This window comes from Pistacia vera, unplaced genomic scaffold, assembly GCF_008641045.1.
Source record: "Pistacia vera cultivar Batoury unplaced genomic scaffold, PisVer_v2 Contig435, whole genome shotgun sequence".
Taxonomy (NCBI): domain Eukaryota; kingdom Viridiplantae; phylum Streptophyta; class Magnoliopsida; order Sapindales; family Anacardiaceae; genus Pistacia; species Pistacia vera.
In genome coordinates this window covers 174371-187086 of record NW_022196263.1, presented here as the reverse complement: position 1 = coordinate 187086, position 12716 = coordinate 174371, and the positions used below count along the sequence as shown (strand labels likewise).

Genomic DNA, 12716 nt, shown 5'->3' with positions numbered 1-12716 from the left:
CTCAAGATCTTTCCAATGGTGGGTGGTCCAGCGCCGGATGCACCCAAAGGAAGCCGATGAAGTTCCGAGAGTGGGAGAAATTTGAAAGGAAAACGCTAAAGCGTGTGGCTTACACTCGCACGTACTTGCGTGATTTTTTAGTTTGGTTATGATTATTATTTCAATAGTGATTTTATGTTGTTATTGTTAACAATAACAACATAAAATCATTATTTCAATATTCAACAAATAACGTTATATATAAAGTAACATGTCTAGAAGAGTATAGATAATTTAAAAAATAAAAAATAAAAGATGAAGCAAAATCGTATAATATTAACATTATATTAGTTAAATTTATATATTTATTATTACTATTTTAAAAAATTCAAAGTTAGGGGTGAGAATATGTGACATTTTTGTCACTAATTAGTGTTGGAATATATTTATGATAACATAAGTTATTTATTCTCTCATTTTTCATAGCTTAAAATATAAGCTCATTTATAATTTTTTTTTTAGGTAACAGAAGTATCTAAGCTCACATTGGAGCCTGCCTAATTCTCAAAGCTATCGGAACATTTAGACAACTCTAGTAGTGATAAAAAGTGAAGCTTTATGAACTCAGTTTTTATCTTATTCCAATTTTGCCCTTAAGAGTCATGGTTATTCCATTTCTTGGAATATTATAGAATATGTTCTATAGGAAATATTATGGTAATACAGTATATGAGAATATGTTTGATATTTATATTATATGAGAATATGTTTGATATAGTAATTTAAAATTATTTTCGAAAATAAAATTTATAGAAAACTCAAGAAACAACTGTTTGGTTTTACGCTAGATTTTTAGGTTGTATTGGGATACCATTTTTCAAAATATTTCTTTTCATTTCAACCAAAAGTGTATTCATAAGATTTTTTATGCCCCTTATTTTTATAAACAAAAAACTGTATTTAAATTCTATACAAAGAAATCCCTAATTTTCTTTTTAAAACTTTTACACTAGTTTTAGTGATTATAATTGAGAATTATTTTCTAAAACATTTTGACCATAATGTTATAATATTGAATTTCTTAAAATGAAATATTATATTTCAAATTTCATATAAAACATCCCTAAGGATTTGTTATTAACGGTAGAATAATATTTTGAAAGAAAAGGGCTTAAATAGGCTTATCTTTGCAAAATGTTGAAGTTATTTGAAATTTGAATTTTAAATTCATCACTTCTAGTCAAAATTATCTATATCACTCTACAATTAAAATTTTAAACCCTAATTTACTGTACAAGTAAAATTCCATACTTGACCGTTATTTCCTCCAATTCCCCATCAATGGAGGAAGTCTGTGAAGGGAAAGACTTCTCCTTTCTGCTTCAGGAGGAAAAGATTCTCCAATACTGGAATTCAATCAAGGCTTTTGAAACCCAATTAGCTAAAAGCCTGAACAATCCTGAGTACATCTTCTAGGATGGCCCGCCGTTCGCGACGGGGCTGCCTCATTACGGCCACATCCTCGCCGGGACCATCAAGGACATCGTCACGCGCTACCAGTCGATGTTGGGGTTTCACGTGAGGAGGAGATTCGACTGGGACTGTCATGGGTTGCCGGTTGAGATTGAACTTGATAAAAAATTGGGGATTATCAGGAAAGTGGACGTGTTTGAAATGGGAATTGATAAGTACAATGAAGTTTGTAGGAGCATTGTTACTAGGTAACTTTTAATTTATTTTTTGTTGAAAATGAAAGATTTTGTGAAGTTTTAGGGCATATATGGGTATGTGGTAACCGTTGAGTTAAATGAAGCTTTTAGGAGTATCAATTTTGATTTTTTGATTTTTTTTTTTTTTTAAATAAGAAAATGAATCATTTTGTGAAGGTTTACAGAAAAAAATAGATTGATTTATTGGGTATGTGGAAATTCATTAGTACTCTGAAGTCTGTCGCACTATCATTACTGGGTAATTTTATTTTATTTTTGGATGAGAAGGAATTGTTCTGTGACGTTTTAGAGCTTAAAATCAGATTAAATTTTGTGGGAATGTGGCAAAATGATGAGTACTGTAAAGATGTAGGAGTATTGTTTCTGGCTAATTTTTATTTTTTGGTGGAGAGGGATGATTGTGTGAAGTTCTAGACCTGGTTGTTCAATATTGTTTTTGTGGCTCAGCAGTGGAGTGTTGTTTATAGATATTTTTATTTCATTTTATTTTTTTCCGATGAAAATTAATGATTTTTGTTAAGTTTATAGCTTAAATTAGGTTAATTTTGTTTTTCTTTATATGGGTAGAGTATTTTAACTAGGTAATTTTTTTTTTTTTTTTCATGAAAATTGAAAAAACCCCATTCAAAAACACACAGAGACACTCAAAAGTCTCTTCCTTGAACATTCAAAAACACTTCTTTCAATTCACAAACCTCTTTCATTAGCATCCTGTAAAGTCTTAAGAGCCTGCAAAAACCAGAAAGACACTTAAAATCCAGAATAGCGAAAAAACCCCACAGCCCAGTATTCAATCATTCGCCGCCACCGAAAGTTCCACCTGACCAGCAATTTTGAGCATTCTCCTTTTGAGTTTTTCTTAGGCGTTGGCATGGTTTGTCTAACTCCCTGGTCTAGGATATTTTGTCAGCATTTCATTTTGTGTGATAGAGAATCTAGGATCTAGTTACTTTAGAAAACAGTTTATTTAAGAATTTAAGTATTTCAGTGAGATTATTTTGGAATTTAAAATTTATGTCAAATTATTTCTTATCTGAAAGTTGTTTTAGTAGGAGATTTTTGTTTATATTTTTTATTTTGTATTAGCCACTATAGAAATGGCTTCTTTAGGTTGTTGTAAAGAGACTATGATTTATGAAATTATATTTTTTCTCTAATTCTAATCGTTTCTTCCCCTAATTCTTCTTTATTTTTCCCTTTTCTACTCTTCTAATTCATCTCCTGTTTCGTTCTACTCTCTCTTTATCTTTCTTTCTTTCTTTCTCAGTTCCATTCTGTAACTCTCCCCCTTAGGTCTATCATTCTGGTACTATATCTCTCTCCCTTAATTTTTTTCATTCCAGTGGTTCATAAAAAGTGCTTTCACTGACGTGGAAGTTTCAATTTTTGTTCTTAAATAAGAATTTTTTATATCTGATATTGATTCAAAGCTAGTCAAACCTAAGAGCATAAATTAGGCTAACTATGTTCTTGAACTTTGGTTTTGCGTTCTACTTTTTGTTGAGAGATATTATAGATGTCCCTATATGTATATAATAATAATAATAAGAATATATGATTTTTATTGCCCTTTTTCTTTTACCTTATAATTAGAAAAGAAAAATGAAAGTTTAAATTTTATTTACTCATGTTAGATTTTTATTGATTATATCTGAATCTATTTGATTAAAATATTATTTAAAAATCTCTTTATAATTTATAATAGAAATTTTGATGAATTTACAAAATAGGATGGTTGTTTCAACAATTTCAAGAGAACTTTTAGATGAAATTCAAATCGAGTAGGGTCTGTTTCTTTTTTATTTTCAAAAAAAAACACACACATAAAAAAAAAAAAAAAAAAAAGAAAAAGAAACCCAAGTATGTTGTTAGGTTTTTCTATTCTTGAATAATGAAATAGATTTATGATGATTTATTTGTCACTAGATATGTGGAAGAGTGGGAACAAGTGATTACATGGACAGGTAGGTGGATTGATTTTAGAAATGATTACAAGATGATGGACTTTAAGTTTATGGAGAGTGTTTGGTGGGTGTTTGTGCAACTTTATGAGAAGGGACTTGTTTATAGAGGTTTTAAGGTTAGTGACTTCTACTTTCTTGGTTTCTGTTTTTGATAATCTGTACTGGGAATTCTCTGGTATTGTTGTGTTGTTTTGCTGATTGTTTGCTTTATTTAATGATCATGGACAACTATAACAATTCTTAGTGTTTTCAATGTTTTAATGTGGCTCTAAAATGCTTGTGCTTGGTTCTGATATCAGCCTTTAGGGAGCCTGGGGGTTTTGGCGGGGCTGGTGGGTTAGTGTGGAGATGTTGTGTTGGTCTTTGGGGTTTGGTTTTTGAGGCTGTGTTGTTTGTTCCCAGAGTGCTCCTTCTTTGGTTGCTTGTTGTCTTGTGGCCAGATGGTTTCTTCTTTTTTTGCTTGCTACCATGCCTTGTGTGCAGGTGGCTGGAGAGCGACAGTAGGCTGTGTGGATTTTTGCCATGGCTAGGTGGTTTTCTTTGGCTGGTTTCAGCTGCTGCTACCGGTTTGGAGAGCCTTGGGCTACTGTGGTTGCGGCTGGGCTGTTGGGGTATTAAAAAAAAAAAAAAAAAAAAAAAAAAAAAAAATTCTTGAAGTGTTGGCTGATGGTTCTCTGCTGCATTAGCTAATTTTCACTTGTCTTCATCGCTTTAATTGGCTGACATTATCAATTATTCTTGAGGTGTTGGCTGGTTTTTTTGCTGCTTTTTGTGGCAGTGTTATTTATCTGCTAGGTGGTGTTTTTGGGTTTGTGTATAGGCTTTTGTGCTTCGGGTGTGGGCTGTTTTGTAAAGGATTGTACATCCTTGCTTCTCTTGTTCTCTTGAGCCGTCTCGTTCCCTAGTTTTTTCTCCTAGGGTTGGGGTGCTAGGGAGTTTTCTCCCTCTTTAGGTTTTAATTCATTATTTTTTATAAAATTACCATTTATCGGAAAAAAAAAATGCTTTTGCTCGTACTGATGTTTTAATAGGTCATGCCATACATTACTGGTTGTAAGACGCCACTGTCTAACTTTGAACCTTGCCAAAACTATAAGGTTTGTGTTTTCACCCTTTTGGTGATATTCATTGTATCATTGCATGGAAATTGAGTTGTCAAATAGTCATCATTGGTGTTATTCTTATTCTTGGTAATGGTGGTTTGATATAATCAAATGTTTGTGTTTTAATTTTAATGGTTTGTGTTTTTATTTTAATGGTTTGTGTGAATATACCAACTTGGAAGCATAGTAAAATAGGAACTGTTTATGTTTTGGGCAACTACTGTTTTGGATCCTAAATATTGATTATTGTTGTGTTTGCCTATTTTTGACACCTTGGGGGTGATATAGGATGTACGTGATCCTGAAACAATGGTGTCTTTTCCAATTGTTGGTGACCTAAACAAGGCAGCTTTTGTGGCTTGGACAACAACTCCGTGGACCCTTGTAAGCAATCTTGTTCTTCGTGTTAATAAAAATTTTAAATATGTGAAGGTCAGCTACCTTTGATTATCTTTAATTTATTGTTGTTTTGATTTATACTTTGAGCATGAAGCGTCGTAGGCTCATTTGCAAGCATGAGGTGTTCTTGAATTTCATTTGCCTAATGTCCTGCTACAGTTCGTTAGGACTCTATTCAAAGACTAAGAAAGTGCGTATGTGCATGCATTTATGTTCTTTTGTGTTGACATGACTAAGTTCTAATTTTGCGAATTTAATTATCATTCTAAAATGTAATCAAGCATGAGGTGTTCTTGAACTTCATTTGCTTGACGTCCTGCTATATTTTATAAAGACTCTGCAAAGACTAAGAAAGTGTAAGGTACCTTTTATTATCTTTAATATATTGTTGGTTTTATTTATACTTTGAACATGAAGCATTGTAGGCTCATTTTGCAAGCATGAGGTGTTCTTTAATTTCATTTGCTTGATGTCCTGCTACTGTTCATTAGAACTCTATTCAAAGACTAAGAAAGTTCATATGTGCATGCATTTATGTTCATGTGTGTTTACATGACTAAGTTCTAATTTTTCGAATTTTTTTTATCATTCTAAAATGTAATCAAGCATGAGGTGTTCTTGAACTTCATTTGTTTGACTTCTTTCTATATTTTCATAAGGACTCCATACAAAGACTAAGAAAGTGCGTAAGTGCTTTATGTTCATGTATGTGTTGACATGACTAAGTTCTAATTATGCGAATTTATTTATCATACTAAAATGTATTCAAGTATTAATGTTCTGGTTTAAATCAATTATTGCACATTAGTTTAGTGAATGTTGTGGTCATTTTACTATTGCAAATGGTATTTGGTTATCTAATCGGGGATTAAGGTAATACCTAGGTTCGAAACAAGCACACTGGAAAAATCTATGTGGTTGCTGAGTCTCGGTTGTCTCCACTGCCCAGTGAGAAGCCAAAGTCTAATGTAGCAAATGGACCTGCTGGTGATTCCAAGAAATTGAGTTCTATGGTCAAGGGATTCTCCGGTAAAAGGGCTCAAGAGGAGGGAGACTAAGTTGGATCTGCCCATAATAATGAATCTTATGAAAAGCTGGGTGAAATCTTAGGGGCTTCGTTGGCAGGAAAGGAGTGAGTCTTTTTATGTTGTGATATACAAAGCTTTTTACTTTATTATTAGCAGTTCATTTTGCAGTTTTTTACTTTATTGTTTGTAGTTCCTTTTGCAGCTTTTTACTTTATTATTAGCAGTTCCTTTTGCAGTTACCATTTAATTTCAGATGGTCAATCTGATCATGCATAGTTTTTTTCTGCAATTTTATTATGGACTGAATTTATTCATGATTTAAGTGTTTTCTATCAAAATTGATGCTTTCCTCCTGAAGGTTTTATCTCTATGGAGTAGTACCCTTGTTGACTTTGGGGTTGTCTACCATGCCATTTATGTTACTATATTTTATATAAATTAGTTATGTTATGTGCAAACAGAGCATAAACTCATATTGGTCATCATTGCTCCCGTTCTTTGAGAAATGTAGTGCTTATTTTTTGTTTTGGAAAGAAACATACTCCTAGTTATTTCACAATCAAATAATCTGAATATATGTAAACATGTAGTTAACATTTTGTTACAAACAGAGAACTGATTGTAATATTTTTCATATTGTATTGACAAATTATACATCAATATATATAGGAAAATAAAGAACTAATCTAGGAAATAAATATTCTAACTTCCTATTTTACATATTTGTTCCTATTATGTATTGATTATAATCCTAATATCTTATTATAGATTTATACACTTAATCATGCAATATCTGTAAGATTTTGCATGATTATCTACAACACTCCCCCTCAGGATGGAGCATAGATGTTAATCATACCCAGCTTGTTACAAATATAATCAATCCGAATCCCATTCAAAGCTTTAGTGAAAACATCTCTTAGTTGCTCTCCAGTCTTCACATATCCTGTAGAAATTAAACCTTGCTGTATTTTCTCACGAATGAAATGACAGTCAATTTCAATGTGCTTAGTTCGTTCATGAAATACAGGATTAGAAGCAATATGAAGAGCGGCTTTGTTATCACACCACAATTTTGCTGGCAAAGAGGCCATAAGACCAACTTCAGTCAAAAACTGATATATCCATGTTACTTCACACACAGACTAGGCCATAGCCCTATATTCTGATTCTGCACTAGATCGGGACACAACAGTTTGCTTCTTACTTTTCCATGAGACCAAATTTCCACCAATAAAAACACAGTAGCCCGTAGTGGATCTCCTATCTATCTTGGAACCCGCCCAATCTGCATCAGAGAAGCACTCAATATTGTTATGTTCATGATTTTCGTACAAAATACTACATCCTGGAGCTCCTTTTAGATAACACAGAATCTGTTCTAATGTTACCCAATGGTCAACAGTAGTAGAAGACATGAATTGACTTACTACACTGACAGAGAACGCAATATCAGGATGAGTGACTTTTAGATAGTTCAACTTTCCAACCAGTGTTATATACCTCTCAGGATCTTCAAATAGTTCACTATCTTTGGTAAGTTGCGAATTAGGAAATATTGGCAGATGCCTTTCTTGCTCCTTGTTACCTCAACCCCTAAGAAATACTTCAACATTCCTAAATCTTTTGTAAAAGACTTGAGTGATCAGACTTGCTTTTTGTAATTCCGAACTTTGCAACTACCTCGCTGAACTTTCCAAACCAAGCACGTGGATTCTGTTTCAAACCATACAATGATTTGCGAAGATGACAAACTTTCCCATACTCCCCCTGAGCAACAAATCCAGGTGGTTGCTCCATATAGACTTCTTCCTGAAGGTCACCATGTAAAAAGACATTTTTGATGTCCAACTGATGTAATGGCCAAGAATGAGTAGCCGCCATAGAGATAAATAAGCGAACAGAAGTCAATTTAGCCACAGGGGAAAAAGTGTCAGAATAATCCACTCCATAAGTTTGAGCATAGCCTTTAGCTACAAGACGAGCTTTAAGCCTAGCCACTGACCCATCAGGATTTACTTTAACAGCAAACACCCATTTGCATCCAATAGGCTTCTTTCCAGTAGGTAAGTCAACCAAGTTCCAAGTACCATTAACATCTAAAGTATTCATCTCTTCTATCATAGCATCACGCCAACCAGGATAAGATAAGGCTTCATGAACAGTTGCAGGAAGGGAGACAGAGTCTAGTGATGCTACAAAAGAACAAGAAGAAGATGATAGGTGATCATAAGAAACAAATGAAGAGATGGGATAAGTACACTAACGTTTACCTTTCCGAAGAGCAATAGGAAGATCAAGATTACTCAAGGTTGGATCCAACGACAAAGAGTCTTGGGTAGGACATGAAGTCTGAGTGTCTTCTTGACAAGGAACATAGGTATCAGGATCACTGGAGACTGGGTCTAACGATGAAGGGACTGGTACAGGAGGTTCCTGTCGACGAGAATAGACAATGCGAAATGGAGGTAGTGGACGGACATGTGGTGGTGCCGGAGGAGGAACAGTAGGTGGGGAAGCCTCAGGTGTGGGAGTAGCCGATAGGGATGTGGCAGTATGGATTAGTAAGTCATCATTCTCCCCTCGACGTGTATAGGTAGAAGAAGTAGGGAAAAAATGGGTGTTTTATAAGAAAGTAACATCAGGTGACATCAGATATCTAATAAGACTAGGACAATAACATCGATATCCCTTCTGAAGGCGAGAGTAACCTAAAAAAACACATTTAAGAGATTTGGGATCTAACTTGGTTACCTGGGGTCGAACATCACGAACAAAACAAGTACTACCAAATATCTTTGGGGCAATAGGAAACAAAGGCTTAGACGGGACGAGAATACTGTAAGGAGTAGAACCATTCAAAATAGAGGAAAACATGCGGTTAATTAGAAAACAGGCCGCAGNGCATCCAATAGGCTTCTTTCCAGTAGGTAAGTCAACCAAGTTCCAAGTACCATTAACATCTAAAGCATTCATCTCTTCTATCATAGCATCACGCCAACCAGGATGAGATAAGGTTTCATGGACAGTTGCAGGAAGGGAGACAAAGTCTAGTGATGCCACAAAAGAACAAGAAGAAGATGATAGGTGATCATAAGACACAAATGAAGAGATAGGATAAGTACATTGACGTTTACCTTTTCGAAGAGCAATGGAAGATCAAGATCACTCAAGGTTGGATCCAACGATGAATAGTCTTAGGTAGGACATGAAGTCTAAGTGTCTTCTTGACGAGGAACACGGGTATCTAAATCATTGGAGACTGGGTCTAAAGACGAAGAGACTGGTACAAGAGGTTCCTATCGACGAGAATAGACAATGTGAAATGGAGGTAGTGGACGGACAAGGGGTGGTGCCAGAGGAGGTACAGTAGGTGGGGAAGACTCAGGTGTGGGAGTAGCTGGTAGGGATGTGACAGTATAGATTAGTAAGTCATCGTCCTCCCCCAGACGTGTATAGGTTGACGAAGTGGGAAAAAAAGGGGTGTTTTCTAAGAAAGTAAAATCAGGTGACACCAGATATCTATTAAAACTAGGACAATAACATCGATATCCCTTCCAAAGATGAAAGTAACCTAGAAAAACACATTTAAGAGATTTGGGATCTAACTTGGTTACCTGGGGTCGAACATCACGAACAAAACAAGTACTACCAAATATCTTTGGGGCAATAGGAAACAAAGGCTTAGACGGGAAGAGAACACTGTAAGGAGTGGAACTGTTCAGAATAGAGGAAGGCATGCGGTTAATTAGAAAATAGGCCGTGGAAACTGCATCGGCCCAAAACTATTTAGGAACTTGCATTTGAAATAATAGGGCTCAAGCGGTTTCAAAAAGGTGCCTATTTTTCCTCTCGGCTACTCCATTTTGAGACGGTGTGTCCACACAAGATGATTGATGAAGAATGCCATGCTGGCTCATATAAGACTGAAAAGAACTCGAAAAATATTCTTTGGCATTATCGCTTCTTAATGTCTGGGCAGAAGTATTAAAATGAGTTTTAACTTCAGAACAAAAGGCACAAAAATGAGAAAACAACTCAGAACGATTTTTCATTAAATAAAGCCAAGTTACACGAGAGTTGTCATCAACAAAGGTAACAAAATATTTAAATCCAGGTTTAGACATAATAGAACACGGACCCCAAACATCTGAATGAACTAATTCAAAAGGGACACTAGCCCGTTTATTGACTCTTGGACTTGAAGAAAGACGGTGGTGTTTGGCAAATTGACATGACTCACAATCTAACGAAGATAATTTATTAAACTGAGGACATAGTTTCTTTAACAATGGTAAAGAAGGATGTCCTAACCGACAATGCGCCTCAAAAGGGGTCGAAATACTGGAACATGCAATGGTTCTGGGTACCTGTGTGTCAAGGATGTAAAGCCCTCCAGATTCATGTCCTTTACCAATAATCTGCTTCGTCGTAAGATCCTGAAACAGGCAATGATCAGGGAAAAATGAGATGCAACATTTAAGAGCACGAGTAAGTTTACTCACAGAAATTAAATTAAAAGCGAACTGTGGTAGACTCAATACAGAGGATAGGGAAATTAACGGAGTAGGGTTAACAGATCCAGACCTAAGAACACAAGAAGTTGATCCATCAGCTAAAGTAACATTAGACGAGGAATTATGTGACTGATATGATAAGAAGAGATTAGGATTACCTGTCATATGATCTATGGCACCAGAATCAATGACCCATTTGAAGGATGAGGAAATAAGACATGTATTTGGTTTACCTAACTCGGGGAGAGCAGTGATGGAAGTAGATGAGGACTTCAATGATTCTTGATACTGAGAAAACTTGGCAAACTCATCAGTTGAAATCATAACCTTCTTTTCAGAAGTATCAGAGCGACAACATGAGCTGACTGAGGTTTCTGGGCCTTATTTTACAATTTTCTACACGTGCGCTTTGTATGACCGGGTTCATGACAATAGTAGCACACAATCCCTCCTGACTCCTGCTCCGATTCTCACAATAATTCGAACCCTCTCCTCTATTATTGCTCCTGTTATATGAATGCCCAGTGTCATGATTATGACTTACAAGAGCACTAATCGATTGAACAGATGGAGTGCTTTCTGTACGAAGAACCCTAGTAAATATGTCTTGGAGGGAGGTGATCTCAGAACTAGCAAGAACCTGAGATTTAGCAGATTCAAACTCAGAAGGAAGTCCAGCTAGGAAACTCATAATCGCCATTTTCTCTCGTTGAGCTTGTTGAACTTTCACATCAGCACTCACCGGTAGAAGAATGTTAAGTTCTTCATATGTCTTTTTAAAATCCAAAAATAGGCTATAAGAGACCTATCTTGTTTCTCAGCTCGATAAAAAGCTTTGCATACATCAAAAATTCGAGAAACATTCCCTTTCCTAGAATACAAAAAATCTAGATAGTCAATCAATTCCTTCACATATTCACAATGATTAATTAAACCAAGTACCTCACTGTTGATGGAGTTCCGTATTTGCAAGAACAACCGGGCATCCTCTCTCAACCATGTTTGTTTTGAATCGTCTTCAGATGAATCTTTGGTGAGATGATCATCTTTACCAATACTTCGCAAATAAAGACGAATTGTCTTACTCCAATCAAAATAGTTATCAAACCCATTAAGCTTATGTTCCGTAATTTTTGACATTACAGGAACCATATCAATTATAGACTTATCAATCATAGTAAGAAGACGAAAATAGCCAACAAAAACTCTTTCAAAGAACGAACTCTATATCAACAGAAACCAACAAAGCTGATACCAATAGAAACCAACAAAACTGTTCTGACTTGGCAGAGAAACTGAAGAACTAATCACACAGACTTGCCGAAAATAACAAGACGAAGCCGGGAAGGGTGATCGAAGCAAGTTCCTCCGTCGCACGCGCCCACACGCGCCGGCGCATGGATCTGATGCAGATGAAAAAGGGTGGCGCGTGAGACTCACGCGCTACTCCTCCGGTGACCGGACTTCAGGGAAAGGTCGATCGGTAGACGAGGCTTCTTCCTAGGCAGGTGGTGAGAAAAAATGGCCACTCTTAACACTTATCATGCAATATTGTAAGATTTGCATGATTATCTACAACACTCCCCCTCAAGATGGACCATAGATGTTAATCATGCCCAGCTGTTACAAATATAATCAATCCGAACCCCATTCAAAGCTTTAGTGAAAACATCTCCTAGTTGCTCTCTAGTCTTCCATATCCTGTAGAAATTAAACCTTGCTGTATTTCTCACGAATGAAATGACAGTCAATTTCAATGTGCTTAGTTCGTTCATGAAATACGGGATTAGAAGCAATATGAAGAGCGGCTTGGTTATCACACCACAATTTTGCTGGCAAAGAGGCCATAAGACCACTTCAGTCAAAAACTGATATATTAATTACTTCACACGCAGACTGGGCCATAGCCCTATATTCCGATTCTGCACTAGATCGGGACACAACAGTTTCTTCTTACTTTTCATGAGACCAAATTTCCACCAATAAAAACACAGTA

General features: G+C 35.7%; 1 protein-coding gene across 2 annotated transcripts; it reads left to right on the top strand.

Annotated features, from left to right (window-relative positions):
* The first annotated feature begins 1249 nt into the window (after positions 1 to 1249).
* Positions 1250 to 6303, top strand: LOC116143934 (isoleucine--tRNA ligase, cytoplasmic-like). Of its 2 annotated transcripts, XM_031429377.1 has the most exons (4): positions 1250 to 1700; positions 3636 to 3789; positions 5065 to 5160; positions 6060 to 6303. In XM_031429377.1, exons 1-4 carry the CDS (start codon positions 1543 to 1545, stop codon positions 6231 to 6233), a joined length of 582 nt encoding a protein of 193 aa, XP_031285237.1. In that variant the 5' UTR covers positions 1250 to 1542; the 3' UTR covers positions 6234 to 6303. The 2 variants fall into 2 exon arrangements, 1 of the variants encoding a protein (XP_031285237.1); XR_004130193.1 differs by lacking the exon at positions 3636 to 3789.
* Positions 6304 to 12716: the final 6413 nt, after the last annotated feature.

Coding starts and splice junctions, on each gene's coding strand:
- LOC116143934 (XM_031429377.1), top strand. CDS start 1,543: ATGTTGGGGTTTCACGTGAGGAGGAGATTCGACTGGGACTGTCATGGG. Junction 1,701..3,635: donor TGTAGGAGCATTGTTACTAG/GTAACTTTTAAT, acceptor ATTTGTCACTAG/ATATGTGGAAGAGTGGGAAC. Junction 3,790..5,064: donor TTGTTTATAGAGGTTTTAAG/GTTAGTGACTTC, acceptor GGGGTGATATAG/GATGTACGTGATCCTGAAAC.